The 21,057-nt window shown below is 41.1% G+C and overlaps 1 protein-coding gene across 2 annotated transcripts in view; it reads right to left on the bottom strand.

The window, feature by feature from the left end:
• LOC138948586 (uncharacterized) overlaps positions 1–21,057 on the bottom strand; it is a 118,238-nt gene that overhangs the window by 13,120 nt on the left and 84,061 nt on the right. For both annotated transcript variants that reach the window (XM_070320145.1, XM_070320144.1), the window contains exon 4: positions 16,485–16,641. In XM_070320145.1, the coding sequence (XP_070176246.1) occupies positions 16,485–16,641 (157 nt within the window). The remainder of the gene's footprint in view (positions 1–16,484; positions 16,642–21,057) is intronic.

Genomic DNA, 21,057 nt, shown 5'->3' with positions numbered 1-21,057 from the left:
TGCATTTCATGAATAAGTACAACGAGCCAAAATATCTAATATTTCTCAAAGTTGGAGTTTCCATACCACTATCATGCACTTTAAGTGCTTAAATTAAAAAAAAATCACAATTCGAAAGCAATGACTTGATTGCCATAGTACAAGTAAAGAAACAAAGTCCCAGAACAAAAGAGGGCTGTTCGAGATCAGGAGTGCTGCTAATTGGTTAGGCTGAGACCAAAAACCAGAAACTAAAGAAACAAATACAAAATAAAATAATTAACAAACAAAACGCGGAAAAACAAAAAGCAACAAGAAAGAAAACAACAAGTCGCGTAAGGCGAAAATACAATATTTAGTCAAGTAGCTGCCATTTTTCAGCAAGACCGTATACTCGTAGCATCGTCAGTCCACCGCTCATGGCAAAGGCAGTGAAATTGACAAGAAGAGCGGGGTAGTAGTTGCGCTAAGAAGGATAGCACGCTTTTCTGTACCTCTCTTTGTTTTAACTTTCTGAGCGTGTTTTTAATCCAAACATATCATATCTATATGTTTTTGGAATCAGGAACCGACAAGGAATAAGATGAAAGTGTTTTTAAATTGATTTGGACAATTTAATTTTGATAATAATTTTTATATATTTAATTTTCAGAGCTTGTTTTTAATCCGAATATAACATATTTATATGTTTTTGGAATCAGCAAATGATGGAGAATAAGATAAACGTAAATTTGGATCGTTTTATAAATTTTTATTTTTTTTTACAATTTTCCGATTTTTAATGACCAAAGTCATTAATTAATTTTTAAGCCACCAAGCTGAAATGCAATACCGAACCCCGGGCTTCGTCGAAGAATACGTGACCAAAATTTGAACCAATTTGGTTGAAAAATGAGGGCGTGACAGTGCCGCCTCAAATTTCACGAAAAGCCGGATATGACGTCATCAAAGACATTTATCAAAAAAATGAAAAAAACGTTCGGGGATTTCATACCCAGGAACTCTCATGTCAAATTTCATAAAGATCGGTTCAGTAGTTTAGTCTGAATCGCTCTACACACACACACACACGCACGCACACACACACGCACGCACATACACCACGACCCTCGTTTCGATTCCCCCTCGATGTTAAAATATTTAGTCAAAACTTGACTAAATATAAAAAGAAAAGAATTAAGACTACAACTCTCCACTGTACCTCTACAAAGTCATGGCAGCCAGAGACAGAACTGCCAGCCTCCAGGCTGAAGTTGAGGAACGTGAGGGCAATGCGGTATCCACGAGGCACAGAGATGAGGAAGTCACAGTCCTGGTTGTTGCTGTATGTGGAGGGAAAACCTGGACTGTGGAAACTGCCCGTCAGGGTCGTGAGGACTCTGTTACAATCTGAAAAAGTAAATCAATCCTTTCCATAAAAACGCTTCGGCTCAACACCTAAGACCTGTCGCGTGTTTCTTTCAGGCGAGATATTCTTGCGGCTAGCCGCTCGTGGAGCTAGGAGGCGAGAGTGTGTATGAAACGGTTTGATGGCTATCTACACAAGAATCAAACATCATTGGTTGATACCGAAAAGGTCGTCTGCACTGGTTGGTAAACAGACATGGACAGCCAATCGGATTGGTAGCAGTGCGGCCACCATGTTTTCTCGCCAAGCGAGCAAGCCCAAAGCTACCTAGCGTTCGAGGCGAGAATCCTAGCGTGCCTCGCGGCGAGAGTTGCCCAAGAAACGGTACTTCCTCGCCCCACTCGCGAAACTCGCCAATTCTCGCCTATAACAAACAGGGGCCTGGACATGCTTGTACACGGAATTACAAGACCATAAGCCTCCACTTGGATACATACCAAAAAGTAACAGCCGTAATGCTTTCTGTGCATAACTGGATATTCTTTTAGATTAATTATTCGCATAAAAGCCACTGACCTCAGTCTGCAAAATTAATTACTTAAAACTTTAAAACTCAGCACATAAAGCATTGTTGGTATGAATCTGAGTGGAGGAATGATTTTATTGGAACCAAAAGTTTGTGCAGATCTGAGATAATGGGAAGGCAATGCCTTTAAGGATGTTGCAGTTCACATGCAATGAAAGAGGCCTGAACATAACACTGGACATATCTTTCACACGAACATCGTTGGGGAGAGACTCTATCTGTGAGCTCTTTCACGCCGGATAAATAGCTACAGCGTGTTTTGCAGTCATATCACAAATAGCTGGTTCTCAGCACTTGAGCGATGCTGTTGACTGTTTTATACGTCCACATTGAATTTGTCCCTATCTAATCCGACTTTATCAATTGTTACCATTTTCTGACACAATCGTCAACAAGAAGAAGCAAAACTTTTGTCAACACTTACCTGAGGAATACGAGGCATTAAAACCATGAGCTACATTGATGTTGTCAGTGTGAAATCGAACCAGCATTTCATGTTGTGTTGTTCGCATATCGTCGCTCGGTGCCTCTGTTCCACAATGGCGACCCAACAAAGGTGCTCTCCTCGAGCTTCCATCATAAATCTGCGATGAGTTTGACACTTTGTAATAGACTTGGTTTTAAGCAACAGGAAGAAGGGACAATTCTCCATCGATCGAGGAGCCTTATTTGTTTGCAACAGCGGCACTGATATCATACCCCAATCCAACATTTATATAGGCTTTATCGATTGATTGAATGATTATTTTATTTATTTTACATGACATGAATATATAATTAATAAATTGTTGTTGTTATTTTAAAATTGTAAAATAAGACATCTCCGTTTGTAAGCCCTAATATCTCACAAGAAAAGCTAATTTCCTCCCCCCCCCCCCCCTCCAAAAAAAAAAAAAAAAAAAAAAGAAAGAAAGAAGAAAGAAAAAACACACATTGAGAATGGTGAGATGGGATCGTCTTATGCCGTGGTTTGCAGTCAAATAGCCAGTCCGGTTTGCGGGACAAAGAGTGCTATCTTCTGCAGTTTAGTTCAAGAACCGGGTGGAGAGAGTTAATCCATGCATTTCATGAATAAGTACAACGAGCCAAAATATCTAATATTTCTCAAAGTTGGAGTTTCCATACCACTATCATGCACTTTAAGTGCTTAAATTAAAAAAAAATCACAATTCGAAAGCAATGACTTGATTGCCATAGTACAGGTAAAGAAACAAAGTCCCTGAACAAAAGAGGGCTGTTCGAGATCAGGAGTGCTGCTAATTGGTTAGGCTGAGACCAACAAGCAGAAACTAAAGAAACAAATACAAAATAAAATAATTAACAAACAAAACGCGGAAAAACAAAAAGCAACAAGAAGAAAACAACAAGTCGCGTAAGGCGAAAATACAATATTTAGTCAAGTAGCTGCCATTTTTCAGCAAGACCGTATACTCGTAGCATCGTCAGTCCACCGCTCATGGCAAAGGCAGTGAAATTGACAAGAAGAGCGGGGTAGTAGTTGCGCTAAGAAGGATAGCACGCTTTTCTGTACCTCTCTTTGTTTTAACTTTCTGAGCGTGTTTTTAATCCAAACATATCATATCTATATGTTTTTGGAATCAGGAACCGACAAGGAATAAGATGAAAGTGTTTTTAAATTGATTTGGAAAATTAAATTTTGATAATAATTTTTATATATTTAATTTTCAGAGCTTGTTTTTAATCCGAATATAACATATTTATATGTTTTTGGAATCAGCAAATGATGGAGAATAAGATAAACGTAAATTTGGATCGTTTTATAAATTTTTATTTTTCTTTACAATTTTCCGATTTTTAATGACCAAAGTCATTAATTAATTTTTAAGCCACCAAGCTGAAATGCAATACCGAACCCCGGGCTTCGTCGAAGAATACTTGACCAAAATTTGAACCAATGTGGTTGAAAAATGAGGGCGTGACAGTGCCGCCTCAAATTTCACGAAAAGCCGGATATGACGTCATCAAAGACATTTATCAAAAAAATGAAAAAAACGTTCGGGGATTTCATACCCAGGAACTCTCATGTCAAATTTCATAAAGATCGGTTCAGTAGTTTAGTCTGAATCGCTCTACACACACACACACACGCACGCACGCACACACGCACGCACATACACCACGACCCTCGTTTCGATTCCCCCTCGATGTTAAAATATTTAGTCAAAACTTGACTAAATATAAAAAGAAAAGAATTAAGACAATAACACTGCACAGTACCTCTCCAAAGTAATGGCAATCAGAGACAGAACTGCCAGCCTCCAGGCTGAAGTTGAGGAACGTGAGGGCAATGCGGTATCCACGAGGCACAGAGATGAGGAAGTCACAGTCCTGGTTGTTGCTGTATGGGGAGGGAAAACCTGGACTGTGGAAACTGCCAGCCAAGGACGTGAGGACTCTGTTACAATCTGAAAAAGTAAATCAATCCTTTCCATAAAAACGCTTCGGCTCAACACCTAAGACCTGTCGCGTGTTTCTTTCAGGCGAGATATTCTTGCGGCTAGCCGCTCGCGGAGCTAGGAGGCGAGAGTGTGTATGAAACGGTTTAATGGCTATCTACACAAGAATCAAACACCATTGGTTGATACCGAAAAAGTCGTCTGCACTGGTTGGTAAACAGGTATGGACGGCCAATCGGATTGGCAGCAGTGCGGCCGCCATGTTTTCTCGCCAAGCGAGCAAGCCCAAAGCGTTCGAGGCAAGAATCCTGGCGTCCCTCGCGGCGAGAGTTGCCCAAGAAACGGTACTTCCTTGCCCCACTCGCGAAACTCGCCAGTTCTCGCCTGTAAGAAACAGGGGCCTGGACATGCTTGTACACGGAATTACAAGACCATAAGCCTCCACTTGGATACATACCAAAATGTAACAGCCGTAATGCTTTCTGTGCATAACTGGATATTCTTTTAGATTAATTATTCGCATAAAAGCCACTGACCTCAGTCTGCAAAATTAATTACTTAAAACTGTCAAACTCTGCACATAAAGCATTTTTGGTATGAATCTGAGTGAAGGAATGATTTTATTGGAACCAAAAGCTTGTGCAGATCTGAGATAATGGGAAGGCAGTGCTTTTAAGGCAGTTGCAGTCCACATGCAATGAAAGAGGCCTGAAAACAACACTGGACATATCCTTCACACGAACATCGTTAGGGAGAAAGTCCATCTGTGAGCTCTTTCACGCCGGATAAATAGCAACAGCGTGTTTTGCAGTCATATCACAAATAGCTGGTTCTCAGCACTTGAGCGATGCTGTTGACTGTTTTATACGTCCACATTGAATTTGTCCCTATCTAATCCGACTTTATCAATTGTTACCATTTTCTGACATAATCGTCAACAAGAAGAAGCAAAACTTTTGTCAACACTTACCTGTGGAATACAAGGCATTAAAACCATGAGCTACATTGCTGTTGTCAGTGTGAAATCGAACCAGCATTTCATGTTGTGTTGTTCGCATATCGTCGCTCGGTGCCTCTGTTCCACAATGGCGAACCAACAAAGGTGCTCTCCTCGAGCTTCCATCATAAATCTGCGATGAGTTTGACACTTTGTAATAGACTTGGTTTTAAGCAACAGGAAGAAGGGACAATTCTCCATCGATCGAGGAGCCTTATTTGTTTGCAACAGCGGCACTGATATCATACCCCAACCCAACATTTATATAGGCTTTATTGATTGATTGAATGATTATTTTATTTATTTTACATGACATGAATATAAAACTAATAAATTGTTGTTGTTATTTTAACATTTTTAAATAAGACATCTCCGTTTGTAAGCCCTAATATCTCACAAGAAAAGCTAATTTCCTCCCCCCCCCCCCCCCCTCCAAAAAAAAAAAAAAAAAAAAGAAAGAAAGAAGAAAGAAAAAACACACATTGAGAATGGTGAGATGGGATCGTCTTATGCCGTGGTTTGCAGTCAAATGGTCAGTCCGGTTTGTGGGACAAACAGTGCTGTCTTCAACAGTTTAGTTCAAGAACCGCTACACGAGTCAAAATATTGAATATTTCTCAAAGTTGGAGTTTCCATACCACTATCATGCACTTTAAGTGCTTGAATTTAAACAACACACAATTCAAAAGCAATTACTTGATTGCCATAGTACAAGTAAAGAAACAAAGTCCCAGAACAAAAGAGGGCTGTTCGAGATCAGGAGTGCTGCTAATTGGTTAGGCTGAGACCAAAAACCAGAAACTAAAGAAACAAATACAAAATAAAATAATTAACAAACAAAACGCGGAAAAACAAAAAGCAACAAGAAGAAAACAACAAGTCGCGTAAGGCGAAAATACAATATTTAGTCAAGTAGCTGCCATTTTTCAGCAAGACCGTATACTCGTAGCATCGTCAGTCCACCGCTCATGGCAAAGGCAGTGAAATTGACAAGAAGAGCGGGGTAGTAGTTGCGCTAAGAAGGATAGCACGCTTTTCTGTACCTCTCTTTGTTTTAACTTTCTGAGCGTGTTTTTAATCCAAACATATCATATCTATATGTTTTTGGAATCAGGAACCGACAAGGAATAAGATGAAAGTGTTTTTAAATTGATTTGGAAAATTTAATTTTGATAATAATTTTTATATATTTAATTTTCAGAGCTTGTTTTTAATCCGAATATAACATATTTATATGTTTTTGGAATCAGCAAATGATGGAGAATAAGATAAACGTAAATTTGGATCGTTTTATAAATTTTTATTTTTCTTTACAATTTTCCGATTTTTAATGACCAAAGTCATTAATTAATTTTTAAGCCACCAAGCTGAAATGCAATACCGAACCCCGGGCTTCGTCGAAGAATACTTGACAAAAATTTCAACCAATTTGGTTGAAAAATGAGGGCGTGACAGTGCCGCCTCAAATTTCACGAAAAGCCGGATATGACGTCATCAAAGACATTTATCAAAAAAATGAAAAAAAACGTTCGGGGATTTCATACCCAGGAACTCTCATGTCAAATTTCATAAAGATCGGTTCAGTAGTTTAGTCTGAATCGCTCTACACACACACACACACGCACGCACGCACACACGCACGCACATACACCACGACCCTCGTTTCGATTCCCCCTCGATGTTAAAATATGACTAAATATAAAAAGAAAAGAATTAAGACAATAACACTGCACAGTACCTCTACAAAGTCATGGCAATCAGAGACAGAACTGCCAGCCTCCAGGCTGAAGTTGAGGAACGTGAGGGCAATGCGGTATTCACGAGGCACAGAGATGAGGAAGTCACAGTCCTGGTTGTTGCTGTATGTGGAGGGAAAACCTGGACTGTGGAAACTGCCCGTCAGGGTCGTGAGGACTCTGTTACAATCTGAAAAAGTAAATCAATCCTTTCCATAAAAACGCTTCGGCTCAACACCTAAGACCTGTCGCGTGTTTCTTTCAGGCGAGATATTCTTGCGGCTAGCCGCTCGCGGCTCTAGGAGGCGAGAGTGTGTATGAAACGGTTTGATGGCTATCTACACAAGAATCAAACATCATTGGTTGATACCGAAAAGGTCGTCTGCACTGGTTGGTAAACAGACATGGACAGCCAATCGGATTGGTAGCAGTGCGGCCACCATGTTTTCTCGCCAAGCGAGCAAGCCCAAAGCTACTTAGCGTTCGAGGCGAGAATCCTAGCGTGCCTCGCGGCGAGAGTTGCCCAAGAAACGGTACTTCCTTGCCCCACTCGCGAAACTCGCCAGTTCTCGCCTATAACAAACAGGGGCCTGGACATGCTTGTACACGGAATTACAAGACCATAAGCCTCCACTTGGATACATACCAAAAAGTAACAGCCGTAATGCTTTCTGTGCATAACTGGATATTCTTTTAGATTAATTATTCGCATAAAAGCCACTGACCTCAGTCTGCAAAATTAATTACTTAAAACTTTAAAACTCAGCACATAAAGCATTGTTGGTATGAATCTGAGTGGAGGAATGATTTTATTGGAACCAAAAGTTTGTGCAGATCTGAGATAATGGTAAGGACAGTTTCTATGTGAAGGGCCGTGCCTTTAAGGATGTTGCAGTTCACATGCAATGAAAGAGGCCTGAACATAACACTGGACATATCTTTCACACGAACATCGTTGGGGAGAGACTCTATCTGTGAGCTCTTTCACGCCGGATAAATAGCTACAGCGTGTTTTGCAGTCATATCACAAATAGCTGGTTCTCAGCACTTGAGCGATGCTGTTGACTGTTTTATACGTCCACATTGAATTTGTCCCTATCTAATCCGACTTTATCAATTGTTACCATTTTCTGACACAATCGTCAACAAGAAGAAGCAAAACTTTTGTCAACACTTACCTGAGGAATACGAGGCATTAAAACCATGAGCTACATTGCTGTTGTCAGTGTGAAATCGAACCAGCATTTCATGTTGTGTTGTTCGCATATCGTCGCTCGGTGCCTCTGTTCCACAATGGCGAACCAACAAAGGTGCTCTCCTCGAGCTTCCATCATAAATCTGCGATGAGTTTGACACTTTGTAATAGACTTGGTTTTAAGCAACAGGAAGAAGGGACAATTCTCCATCGATCGAGGAGCCTTATTTGTTTGCAACAGCGGCACTGATATCATACCCCAACCCAACATTTATATAGGCTTTATTGATTGATTGAATGATTATTTTATTTATTTTACATGACATGAATATATAATTAATAAATTGTTGTTGTTATTTTAAAATTGTAAAATAAGACATCTCCGTTTGTAAGCCCTAATATCTCACAAGAAAAGCTAATTTCCTCCCCCCCCCTCCCCCCCCCTCCAAAAAAAAAAAAAAAAAAAAGAAAGAAAGAAGAAAGAAAAAACACACATTGAGAATGGTGAGATGGGATCGTCTTATGCCGTGGTTTGCAGTCAAATGGCCAGTCCGGTTTGCGGGACAAAGAGTGCTATCTTCTGCAGTTTAGTTCAAGAACCGGGTGGAGAGAGTTAATCCATGCATTTCATGAATAAGTACAACGAGCCAAAATATCTAATATTTCTCAAAGTTGGAGTTTCCATACCACTATCATGCACTTTAAGTGCTTAAATTAAAAAAAAATCACAATTCGAAAGCAATGACTTGATTGCCATAGTACAGGTAAAGAAACAAAGTCCCTGAACAAAAGAGGGCTGTTCGAGATCAGGAGTGCTGCTAATTGGTTAGGCTGAGACCAAAAAGCAGAAACTAAAGAAACAAATACAAAATAAAATAATTAACAAACAAAACGCGGAAAAACAAAAAGCAACAAGAAGAAAACAACAAGTCGCGTAAGGCGAAAATACAATATTTAGTCAAGTAGCTGCCATTTTTCAGCAAGACCGTATACTCGTAGCATCGTCAGTCCACCGCTCATGGCAAAGGCAGTGAAATTGACAAGAAGAGCGGGGTAGTAGTTGCGCTAAGAAGGATAGCACGCTTTTCTGTACCTCTCTTTGTTTTAACTTTCTGAGCGTGTTTTTAATCCAAACATATCATATCTATATGTTTTTGGAATCAGGAACCGACAAGGAATAAGATGAAAGTGTTTTTAAATTGATTTGGAAAATTTAATTTTGATAATAATTTTTATATATTTAATTTTCAGAGCTTGTTTTTAATCCGAATATAACATATTTATATGTTTTTGGAATCAGCAAATGATGGAGAATAAGATAAACGTAAATTTGGATCGTTTTATAAATTTTTCTTTTTCTTTACAATTTTCAGATTTTTAATGACCAAAGTCATTAATTAATTTTTAAGCCACCAAGCTGAAATGCAATACCGAACCCCGGGCTTCGTCGAAGAATACTTGACCAAAATTTGAACCAATTTGGTTGAAAAATGAGGGCGTGACAGTGCCGCCTCAAATTTCACGAAAAGCCGGATATGACGTCATCAAAGACATTTATCAAAAAAATGAAAAAAACGTTCGGGGATTTCATACCCAGGAACTCTCATGTCAAATTTCATAAAGATCGGTTCAGTAGTTTAGTCTGAATCGCTCTACACACACACACACACGCACGCACGCACACACGCACGCACATACACCACGACCCTCGTTTCGATTCCCCCTCGATGTTAAAATATTTAGTCAAAACTTGACTAAATATAAAAAGAAAAGAATTAAGACAATAACACTGCACAGTACCTCTACAAAGTCATGGCAATCAGAGACAGAACTGCCAGCCTCCAGGCTGAAGTTGAGGAACGTGAGGGCAATGCGGTATCCACGAGGCACAGAGATGAGGAAGTCACAGTCCTGGTTGTTGCTGTATGGGGAGGGAAAACCTGGACTGTGGAAACTGCCAGCCAAGGACGTGAGGACTCTGTTACAATCTGAAAAAGTAAATCAATCCTTTCCATAAAAACGCTTCGGCTCAACACCTAAGACCTGTCGCGTGTTTCTTTCAGGCGAGATATATTCTTGCGGCTAGCCGCTCGCGGAGCTAGGAGGCGAGAGTGTGTATGAAACGGTTTAATGGCTATCTACACAAGAATCAAACATCATTGGTTGATACCGAAAAGGTCGTCTGCACTGGTTGGTAAACAGACATGGACAGCCAATCGGATTGGTAGCAGTGCGGCCACCATGTTTTCTCGCCAAGCGAGCAAGCCCAAAGCTACCTAGCGTTCGAGGCGAGAATCCTAGCGTGCCTCGCGGCGAGAGTTGCCCAAGAAACGGTACTTCCTCGCCCCACTCGCGAAACTCACCAATTCTCGCCTATAACAAACAGGGGCCTGGACATGCTTGTACACGGAATTACAAGACCATAAGCCTCCACTTGGATACAAACCAAAAATGAACAGCCGTAATGCTTTCTGTGCATAACTGGATATTCTTTTAGATTAATTGATCGCATAAAAGCCACTGACCTCAGTCTGCAAAATTAATTAATTAAAACTTTAAAACTCTGCACATAAAGCATTTTTGGTATGAGTCTGAGTGAAGGAATGATTTTATTGGAACCAAAAGCTTGTGCAGGTCTAAGATAATGGGAAGGCAGTTTCTATGTGAAGGGCCGTGCCTTTAAGGATGTTGCAGTTCACATGCAAGGAAAGAGGCCTTAACATAACACTGTACATGTATCTTTAACACGAACATCGTTGGGGAGAAAGTCCATCTGTGAGCTATTTCACCACGGATAAATAGCAACAGTGTGTTTTGCAGTCATGTTAAAAGCTACGGTCCGCATAACATGAAGAAGAGCAGTAGTTCTAACATATCACTTAAACAGCTTCCCAAAATGCATGATGTAACTAAAGTTGGTGTCTAAAATGTACCACATATATTCCTCTTTTTGCTGTTCATTGACATTATAGCTCACAGTGCACGTATCCACGGACTTCTTGCTGTTAGAAACCAAAGCCTTGCATTCAAAGCTGTTTTATTGATTTGATATGCACCCAGCCATACAATGCGTGTAAAATGACGTGGATTAGCTTATGCTTAGCGCATGTTGTGATTTTGGTGGCTTTACATGTAAACGTGACGGAAATAGATCAATTCAAAGTTACGTAGTTCGAAAAAACAAGGCTACGACACGCATAACTTTCATTCAATGTAAATGTACGTAACTGTATTTTAAGCATTGTCTTATCAGCCGAGAGGCACTTACCTGAATGATATGAAGCATCAAACCCAGAAAATGCAAGAGAGCTGTCGGTGTGAAAGTGAACCAGCATTTCATTTTGTGTTGTGTGTTTATCTTCGGTCGGTTCCTTAGGACCACAAAGGCGACCAAGTGAGGGTGCTGTGCTTGAACTTCCATCGAAAATCTGTTATTATAACAATGCATAACATTTTCTTCACCTTCACATTGCCTGCCTGTAACGATTCCAACGAACATTTTATACAATCAGTCCAGTGCTTTGCATTAATGATAAATGTAAGACTAATGTTCGGTACGCCTAGAAATATATTTACTCAATCAAACTAATAGTCTTCCTCGTGATGTTCGCTTTTTGTGATTATTTTAATTAAATACAGTTCTGACAAACTATATAAGATCAAGCGATAGTGTCCCATTGTGATATTTTGACTAGAAAAAAATGTACTTCCTCAGTCTCTCATCAATTCACAATTTTGAATGGATCAACATTCGTAATCTAAAGTATTTTGTTTTGCAAAAAAGCGAAAAATAAGTTCAAATATTCTCTATACAACAGTGAACACATGACACATTTATTTTTTCAACGATAGGTTAATTCAAACTAATGCAACTTAAGTTATTCAAATTAATTTTCAAACAACAACAAATCGCACTTTTAATTTAGTGCTCGTCAAAGGTAATCGTGGAGTCCCTTCACAAGAGCAGTAACTTAAGACTAGTATGAAATTCAAATGTACATGTACAGCAAAATTGTGATTTTTCAAACACGATACTCTTGGCTCATGATACTTCAGTGTTTAAGCAAACTAAAAGTCCGTCGCTGCGTTTTCTTCATGTGACAGGGGAGGCTACCGCTCCTTTCACAGCAGACTCTGCACCCGAGTTGGGCCCGTGGTTTGTGGAAATCTGTTTGTGATAGGGTGTGGTAGTTTCCGATTGTCTGTATGTTCATGGAAACCTTCGGGTTTGCATAACAGTTTTTATAGGGCTAAGAAATTAGCCCTAACATTTTCAAACCTGTTTGATTGCACTTCGCTTCCCGAGGTGATCGTAGTGTTTCGGCACACGGTTACATTCACAACGATAAACAGTAAATAATATGGGATTGGATTATCCGTGATCATATTAAATCAAATAATTTCAAGAAGTATATAGTAAATTCGCCTAACAGTATGTTTTCTTAGTAAAAAAACAACAAAAAAAACCGTTTACCTCTACATAGTCCAAACAGCCAGATGAGGAATTGGACTGCAGATTGAAGTGTTGAAACGTGAGAGAAATGCTGAAATCGGGAGGGACAGTGATGAGAAAGCTGCAGTCCTGGTTGTTCATGTAGCCTGAGGGATAGTTCGGAGAACGAAGATTGCCCGTCAAAGCTGTGAAGTTTCTGTCGCATGCTGGAAATAAAACGAAATATGTGACCCTCCACCACGAAATGAGTCGCATGTCACCTCGCGCGGTTCTGCGCTAGGCTTAATGTAAGTCCGGGGAGTGTCTGGTAACAGTGTGAGGGTCACCTTAGTCACAGGCTTATAACTCAAACAGTTTTTGCTCTTTTCTAAAACGGGTTTCACCACTGGATAGAGCATAAAAAACTCTTTAGGAAAATGTAAAAATATGAAAATCATGCAAAAGTGACATGCGACTCATCCCGTGGTGGAGGGTCACATATGTTCATCTTTATACACGTTTGAATTTGTGTACACGTGGGTTATTGCTTAAACATGCTTATACATTTTGGCTACATAACAATAAATAGAATGTACGTGTTGCGTTTAAATTGTAAGTTCAAAAGAAGATATTCAATCAACCAGCCAACACACAATTTAGTGTATGTTCTTGTTCTGACACAGTGTCCACAACTTTGGTCTACAAGAAGAAGCAGCCGTGTACGCATACACACAAAATAAAACTCCGCTGCACGTGCACCCCCGGCACCCGCCTTGCATCCCCCCTGCTAGTCCCTGATAGGATATCTTAAAGGGGAATATGAGAAACAAAACATTTAAAGAGCGTGTGGCTGTTGGCTTTGTGTGAGCGCGCGTGTGTGTGTGTGTGTGTGTATGTGTGTGAGTGTGTGTGTGTGTGTTTGTGTGTGTTCATACGTGCGTGCGTGCGTGCGTGTGTGCGTGCTTGCATGCGTATTCGGGTATGTTGGTGACAGAGAGAGAGTGTTTATTTTTGAACTCAATGAAACTTACCAGACGAATACGAGGCATTAAACCCAGTACTTTGAATTGTCTGGTCCGAATGAAATCGAATAAGCATTTCATGGTGTGTTGAGTGCTTATCTGCGGGTCTGGTTGTTCCACAAAAGCGACCAAACGAAGGTGATGTACTCGAGTTGCCGTCAAAAATCTGCCAACATTGCAGAAAGATAAGGTATTTTCACTTAGTCCTGTGAGCCTTCTGGCGAATTTGACTAAACCGAAGAATCAACTTATCTTAATTTAGACGCACACGGGTAGATTTTCTCGAAAACGCACCACGAGTATGGTAATAATTTAAATCAAAGTGAGTGAATGCGTTTCAGGGAGCTACTTGTCTCGGGTGTTGGAAACAAAAAGCAGTCTTAGAAGTGCCGCCTGGCGTCAAGACGACTTACGCCGTCTACGACGCAGATGCTTACAATTAAACGAGTATCACGTACTGGGGATGTAACACAGTGGAAGTTACCCAAACAAACCATCACACAGAATGCTCTCTAGTTGCCTATCCACGACATCAACTTACAATTCTAAAACACTTTCTTTTACAAAGTAAAGGCAGTCCTCATGCGCGTTGTGACGCAGAATCGTACGGTATAACTTTGGAAGCGGTCTGATGGCCCTTTTCATTTGGTATTATCCATTCTAAATGCACTTAACTCGGCTATCTGGCACACATTTCGGATTAAAGATATATATTACGTGGGTCAAGTGACGCCCGCTCAGATGAGGATATCCCAAAATTTTGATCTGACTAAAACGTACGAAAATACCGAATGGGCACATTCTTGACCCAAAACCTCCCATGCGATCAACACCTGCATTAATCAGTAGTATTAGCGGAACACACGAAATAAGCACAATAGCCGTACAAAATTACCCGTTCTGCAGCTATATAAATGTTTTAACATACTCCCTCTATGTAAACGTTTCTGCCTTTTTGTAAATGTAATGTATTGTTTTGTCAATAACAAACGTTCCAACAACCTACCTTTCTTGTTTTTTTATTCTGAATGTTGGAACGTCGGCAGTCTCTTTGTTTTTGGATTTATTTAAACGTTTCTGCGTTTTGCTTGTACGGAATTTTGGGGTTACCTTCCTATGAGCGGGGGTCACGTGTTCTATGTAAAGAAATTGCTTGATTCGATAAGAGCGCCAAGTGGCCAAGTTAATGCCTTGAACATTTTGTTTGTTTGTTTGTTTGCTTAACGCCCAGCCGACCACGAAAGGCCATATCAGGGCGGTGCTGCTTTGACAGTTAACGTGCGCCACACACAAGACAGAAGTCGCAGCACAGGCTTCATGTCTCACCCAGTCACAGTATTCTGACACCGGACCAACCAGTCCTAGCACTAACCCCATAATGCCAGACGCCAGGTGGAGCAGCCACTAGATTGCCAATTTTAAAGTCTTAGGTATGACCTGGCCGGGGTTCGAACCCACGACATCCCGATCACGGGGCGGACGCCTTACCACTAGGCCAACCGTGCCGGTGCGTTGAACATCATAGAAGCTGTTAATGAAATCGCACGGGAACGAATACATGTTTTAGTTGGGGAAAGAGAAATGTCAAAACTTTTGTTGCACTTTTTTTTTATATGGCTTGTTTAAGGAACCGTGACAGTATCATTTTCTTGATGTTTCTGATGCTCGAATTCTATGTCATTTCAAAAATGCCCGAAGTATGAAACACATGTTCTACTTGTTGTCCTCGTATATACATAGAAATTTAGATAAAGTATATTCATTAAAGTACACGTGGCAGTGTTTGTGTTTAATTATGTTTCATATTCACATTCTACGTCACTTCGGAGCTGCCTCAAGAAAGAAATCCATGCTGACCTTACATGTAATGTAAACGTAGGTACTTTGAGGCACAGAATGTAGACACATCGTTATAAAAAACATTGACAAGACAAGTGTTTCCACATTCAGAATACTATACCTCCACAAAGTCAAAGCAGCCTGTTGAGCCACGAGACTCCAAGAGCAACAATTGAATCGTCAGGGTAATGCGGTATCCAGGTGGCACAGAAATTAGGTACAATACTTCCTGGTTGTAACCATAGGCGGAAGGGTAATTAGGCGAGTGGAAAGTACCCGATAAGGCTGTGAAGGTTCTGTTCCAACCTGAAACTATAGAGCAATCATTTTTCATCCAAAAAGTATAAACAATGGCATAAACAAATAAAGACGTTTGTGTCATTCTCGTATAGACATCTGTTTTGGCTGAGCATGTAGGTTGGGTAGGTTCCTCTCTCACTTGCTATGCTCTCGGCCACAAACAGAATGTCACATGTACTGATACTATTGTTACACAAATGAAATTACATTACTTGTGTGTATCCAAATTTACACCAAAGAAGTCACAACAAATAATAACATCATAGTATTAATCAAATATTGACTAAAGGGACGAAAGCAGTCGAAGAGTTGTGACTAGTTGACAAACTGTGACAAACGCACAAGGTTGCTCTGGTGGTAACACTTTTGTTTTGATGTGTGCAATGTGAATAGACATCGTGGTTGCAGATACTACTCTTACACCTGATAAGATTTATTTGTGTAGTATTACCAAAGCCGTTAGCAGGAATATTACACATTAAATGTTTACACTGTAAGGATGAGAGTGAGGGTGTCGTAAGTTAATGATGCATGCATATCAGAATAACGTATGTTCGTTAATCTTGGTAGATTATTATAGACAGAATTAGGAAAGGATAGTCTACACGACTATTCTTTGCAGATCTCACTTACTTGCGAAATATGAGCAAGAAAATCCAGCATAGGAGACTGAGCCATCGGTGTGAAAAAGAATATGCATTTTATTTTGCGTCGTGCGCGTATCTGGTGGATTTTTCGATCCACTAAATTTGCCGAGTAAAGGTGCTGTGCCCGACGCTCCGTCAAACATCTGCAAACAAATGTAGACTTATATGCACAGTTCAAAGAAAACCTATTTTATACATTGTGATTATCACCACAGCTTAACTGCCACTGTCACAGTCTCTTCATACATTTGATTGATCACATAAAAGCCCCAATTAAAAACAGCCATTACATCGATAGCTACGAACATGAATTGAAAATGAAACAAACCAAGCTACTAAAAAAATAACAACAGTAAAACAAAAATACATATATATGTGTGGAGGTGCACGATAAGCTTACTGGACACAAAATGAGGATATGAGTCCACAAAAGCTTACGTCATGATTAATTTAAAACATCGCTAACAATCCCCAAATCAACTTTTAAGTTGACAGTAACTGTTAACGGATCTAAATTATCACGTACAATATAAACCACAAAGCAAAGAAGATGCAGTGACTTCCCAGACAGCAGACTGTCGTCGGCCCGACGACGATTTGGGTCGGCAGAGCAACTATGATGATGATCGTGGTTGGCCCTAACCTAGTTCTTTGACGATGCCGATGGTCGCGCGCGCGGCACATCGTGGTTGGCCCGCCGGTGGGCCAACCTTGACGCCAGACGATCATTGGCACATTGTGGTCCGCCCGCCGATGGGCCAACCTTGACGCCAGACGATGACGTAAAATGAGTCACGCCGAGACAAGAAGAATCTTTCTTGGTACCAAAGACCTTTACAAGTGACGTAATTCTCATGAGTCGATGACCGCATATGCGGGGGCATGACCTCATGTCCTTGCCACCTTATCAGTTCGGATATTTTCTATTTTTGGTGGTGTGTAGTGCCCAAGTTTTTGTTTTTTGGTCAGTCATACTTGTTATTAAATATACGATTTTACATAATCGCGACTCGCTCTTTGAGCACACGTAATTATTAGGTTTCCCTGTTAGAAAGGATGGTCTAAAACCTCTAACTATCTATTTTATTTAGAAAGAACCAGTTGGCGCACCAACTATTCTGTTCCAATTTGACCGTAACACCTAAGTCATCATACCCCTGTTTACTTGTACCATACGTGATCAGACCAGAAACCCGAAGGCACTATCTGGATCGCGCAGGTCACCTAATTTTAATCCCCACCTATCTAGCTAGTTTAGGACCGCTCGATCAACCATCACCTGATGCTCCAACAGTCCGGGTATTTATTTTTCTGACTACGATTTCTTCACCTATCTAGCTTTTGAACCTCTACTGGTGTTTGAGATAGACAAGCCAACAGCATGCACACGGGTTTCCTTTGAAGCTATCTAATACCTACTCTGAACTATCGTTCAAAATGAACAAGACTCTCCAAGTTATTTTACCACTAGGTTTGCCCTATTCTATCCCACAGAAAAAGCAAAGTCTCTCTTTCTTGTCCCTATTCTAAATCCTGATCTAGTCATCTTGCCTCTTCTCTCTCCCTATTCTTATCCCTAATCTTTCGCCCTCGTCGTATGTCTTTATTCTATCCCATTCTATTCTAATCTTTTGTAAATAAAAGCCTGTCGGAACTTCATTCTCCACTGTCCTTCATACCAATCTGCATGGTAACGTAAAAAAGACCACGGAACCAGAGGCAGAATGATTGGCTGACAGAACAAGATCAAAAACCGAACTACTTTCAAAACATTACGCAAACAATATTGTCCGCCGATTTTCCGTAACTTTCACACTTGCTGATCACAGCAAATGCTCCTTTAATAACTAACGATATATAACGATATTAAGCCAATCCACTCAAATATCTTCATCAAATTACTATTGTTTCACCCTTGCTTTACACATTCTGTTTCTTCAAACTGGCTCACTGATCGATTAGCGGTCAAGGTTATTGCAACAACGACGAGTCGCTATGTCTATCGCGTTGCCTGACCAAGTTGACAATTATCTTTCAACGTATTTCAAAGAACTTTCATCCACATTTCTACCGTTTATCCTATTAACTGTCACCTTTTCCCAATGTTTATGAATCTTTACTGAAAGACAACATCGCGACCATCCAAAATGGCCGACCGAAGCAGATACCGAGAGTGAGATTACCTCTCTTGCATCGTCTATCGATCTCGTTCTACCTTGGTTTCCAAACCAACTATACTTCGTTGTTAAAGGCTGAGGCCAGCGACAGCACGACAGAGAGAACTCTGCGTGCCATAGCATTTTTTTTTTTTTGAGGGGCATATTGTCCGTCAGGTCTTAATTGCCTATATTGGACATGAATTGGTTTATACGATTCGAGTTTTACGCCCTCACGGCTTTTTGATGTTTGCGTGTTTCGGTGGTATCAGCCATCTGCACTTATGGTAGAATGACCAAGATCTTTGACGTGCCATTGTGGTGACACGGGGGTGGGAGATGGATACCGTCTCTTGGTCTGCACATAAAGTTGACCCGTGTCCGTCCCGGCCCGGATTCGAACCAGCGACCTCTCGATCACAAGTCCAGTGCTCTACCACCTGAGCTACCCGGGCCATGGCAGTCCCGAACCATCAATCATTTATTTGATCTAATGCTAACTTTTTTTTAACTATGGCACCTCCGCCACAGTAGCATAGTTTTAATGCTCATAGTATCCCAAATGAAAATTATGACTCCAGGTCTGCTTCGTATATCCAGCGTTACGAGCAGGAGTGCCTGTGTAAGATCGAAAATCATAAAGGTACACACACTGAAAGATCATGTAAGATACATGTCAGACACAGCGCATTCACAAGACAGTCCATTCAGTCGATGTCTCCACCCGTCCCCACACACCAACCCAACTTCTCTCCTAGTTTGCTGATGGCATACCTTTTTCTTTAAGGACAGCACGCTATTGGTCAATTATCAACAACATTTGTGACCCTCCACCACGAAATGAGTCGCATGTCACCTCGCGCGGTTCTGCGCTGGGCTTAATACAAGTCCGGGGAGTGTCTGGTAACAGTGTGAGGGTCACCTTAGTCACAGGCTTATAACTCAAACAATTTTTGCTCTTTTCTAAAACGGTTTTCACCACTGGATAGAGCATAAAAACCTCTTCAGGAAAATGTAAAAATATGAAAATCATGCAAAGGTGACATGCGACTCATCCCGTGGTGGAGGGTCACATTTCATTCCATAAACGGACACGCAAGCAAAAGCACACATCCCTTCAATTTCAAGAAAATGGAGAAAACCGAACTTCATACCTTATTTGAAGTTGTTCGAAATGTATGACTCAAGGTAGTAATTGTGTAACAAAGAATGCTTTTGTCAGGGTGTTCTATGGAGGAAAACAAGTTGCGGTTTTTTTTTGTATTGGCACAAGGCTACTCTGTACCGCGAACAAAAGTTAGGGGCCAGGGCCGGACTACCGGGGGGGTTATGGGGGTTGCGCAACCCCCCCCCCCTAGCCTAAACATGTACCTTACTTATTTAATTTTTTTTTTATTATTGCTTATTTTATGCCGTTTCATGCAAGGAGCGACCATTTTCCTATCTCAGAATATGACCTACCCGTCAGCTTCAGGGGGCTTCGCCCCCTGACCCCCACAACGAGGAGGGGGGGTTGGGTTCTAGGGTTTCCGGACCCCCCCCCCCCCCCCAGCCAAAAAATAAAAATATTGAATGAGGTATGCATTTCTTTATTTTACATTGAGTTTCAATTTTTGGGGTATTAATCAGTGACAAAATCTGCTGCCTGAAACTGGTAATGATCATCCTCAGAATGCACCAGATTGCACCATTTTGCATCCTTTTTTTCAAAATTTTCCGGGGGGGCATGCCCCCGGACCCCCCTAGCAAGCTAGGCGCATCGCGCCGTCGGCTCGGCGCTTCGCGCCGTCGGCTCGGCGCTTCGCGCCTTCACACCCATATCTTCACAATATACTTTTGAAAAAAACCAGTCATAAAATGAACTGATCCGCCCCTGCCGCCAGAGGGAACATCCCCCTGGGCCACCACTGGCAACCCCCCCCCCCCCCTCCTCTTCGCCTAGTCCGGCCCTGGGGGCGATATATACATTGCCGATATATACGTTACTGTATGACTTCCTAACTTTTAAAAGGAACCGTACACAGAATTATATACATGAAGAAAAGCTCATGCAAAAAAAAAAACCATCAGAATTGTTTCCTTTTTGATTTTTGTTTGTTTGTTTGTTTGTTTGCTTAACGCCCAGCCGACCACGAAGGGCCATATCAGGGCGGTGCTGCTTTGACATATAACGTGCGCCACACACAAGACAGAAGTCGCAGCACAGGCTTCATGTCTCACCCAGTCACATTATTCTGACACCGGACTAACCAGTCCTAGCACTAACCCCATAATGCTAGACGACAGGCGGAGCAGCCACTAGATTGCCAATTTTAAAGTCTTAGGTATGACCCGGCCGGGGTTCGAACCCAGGACCTCCCGGTCACGGGGCGGACGCCTTACCACAAGGCCAACCGTGCCGGG

This window comes from Littorina saxatilis, linkage group LG15 (genome assembly GCF_037325665.1).
Source record: "Littorina saxatilis isolate snail1 linkage group LG15, US_GU_Lsax_2.0, whole genome shotgun sequence".
Taxonomy (NCBI): Eukaryota; Metazoa; Mollusca; class Gastropoda; order Littorinimorpha; family Littorinidae; genus Littorina; species Littorina saxatilis.
This window is presented reverse-complemented; position numbering and strand designations above follow the sequence as displayed.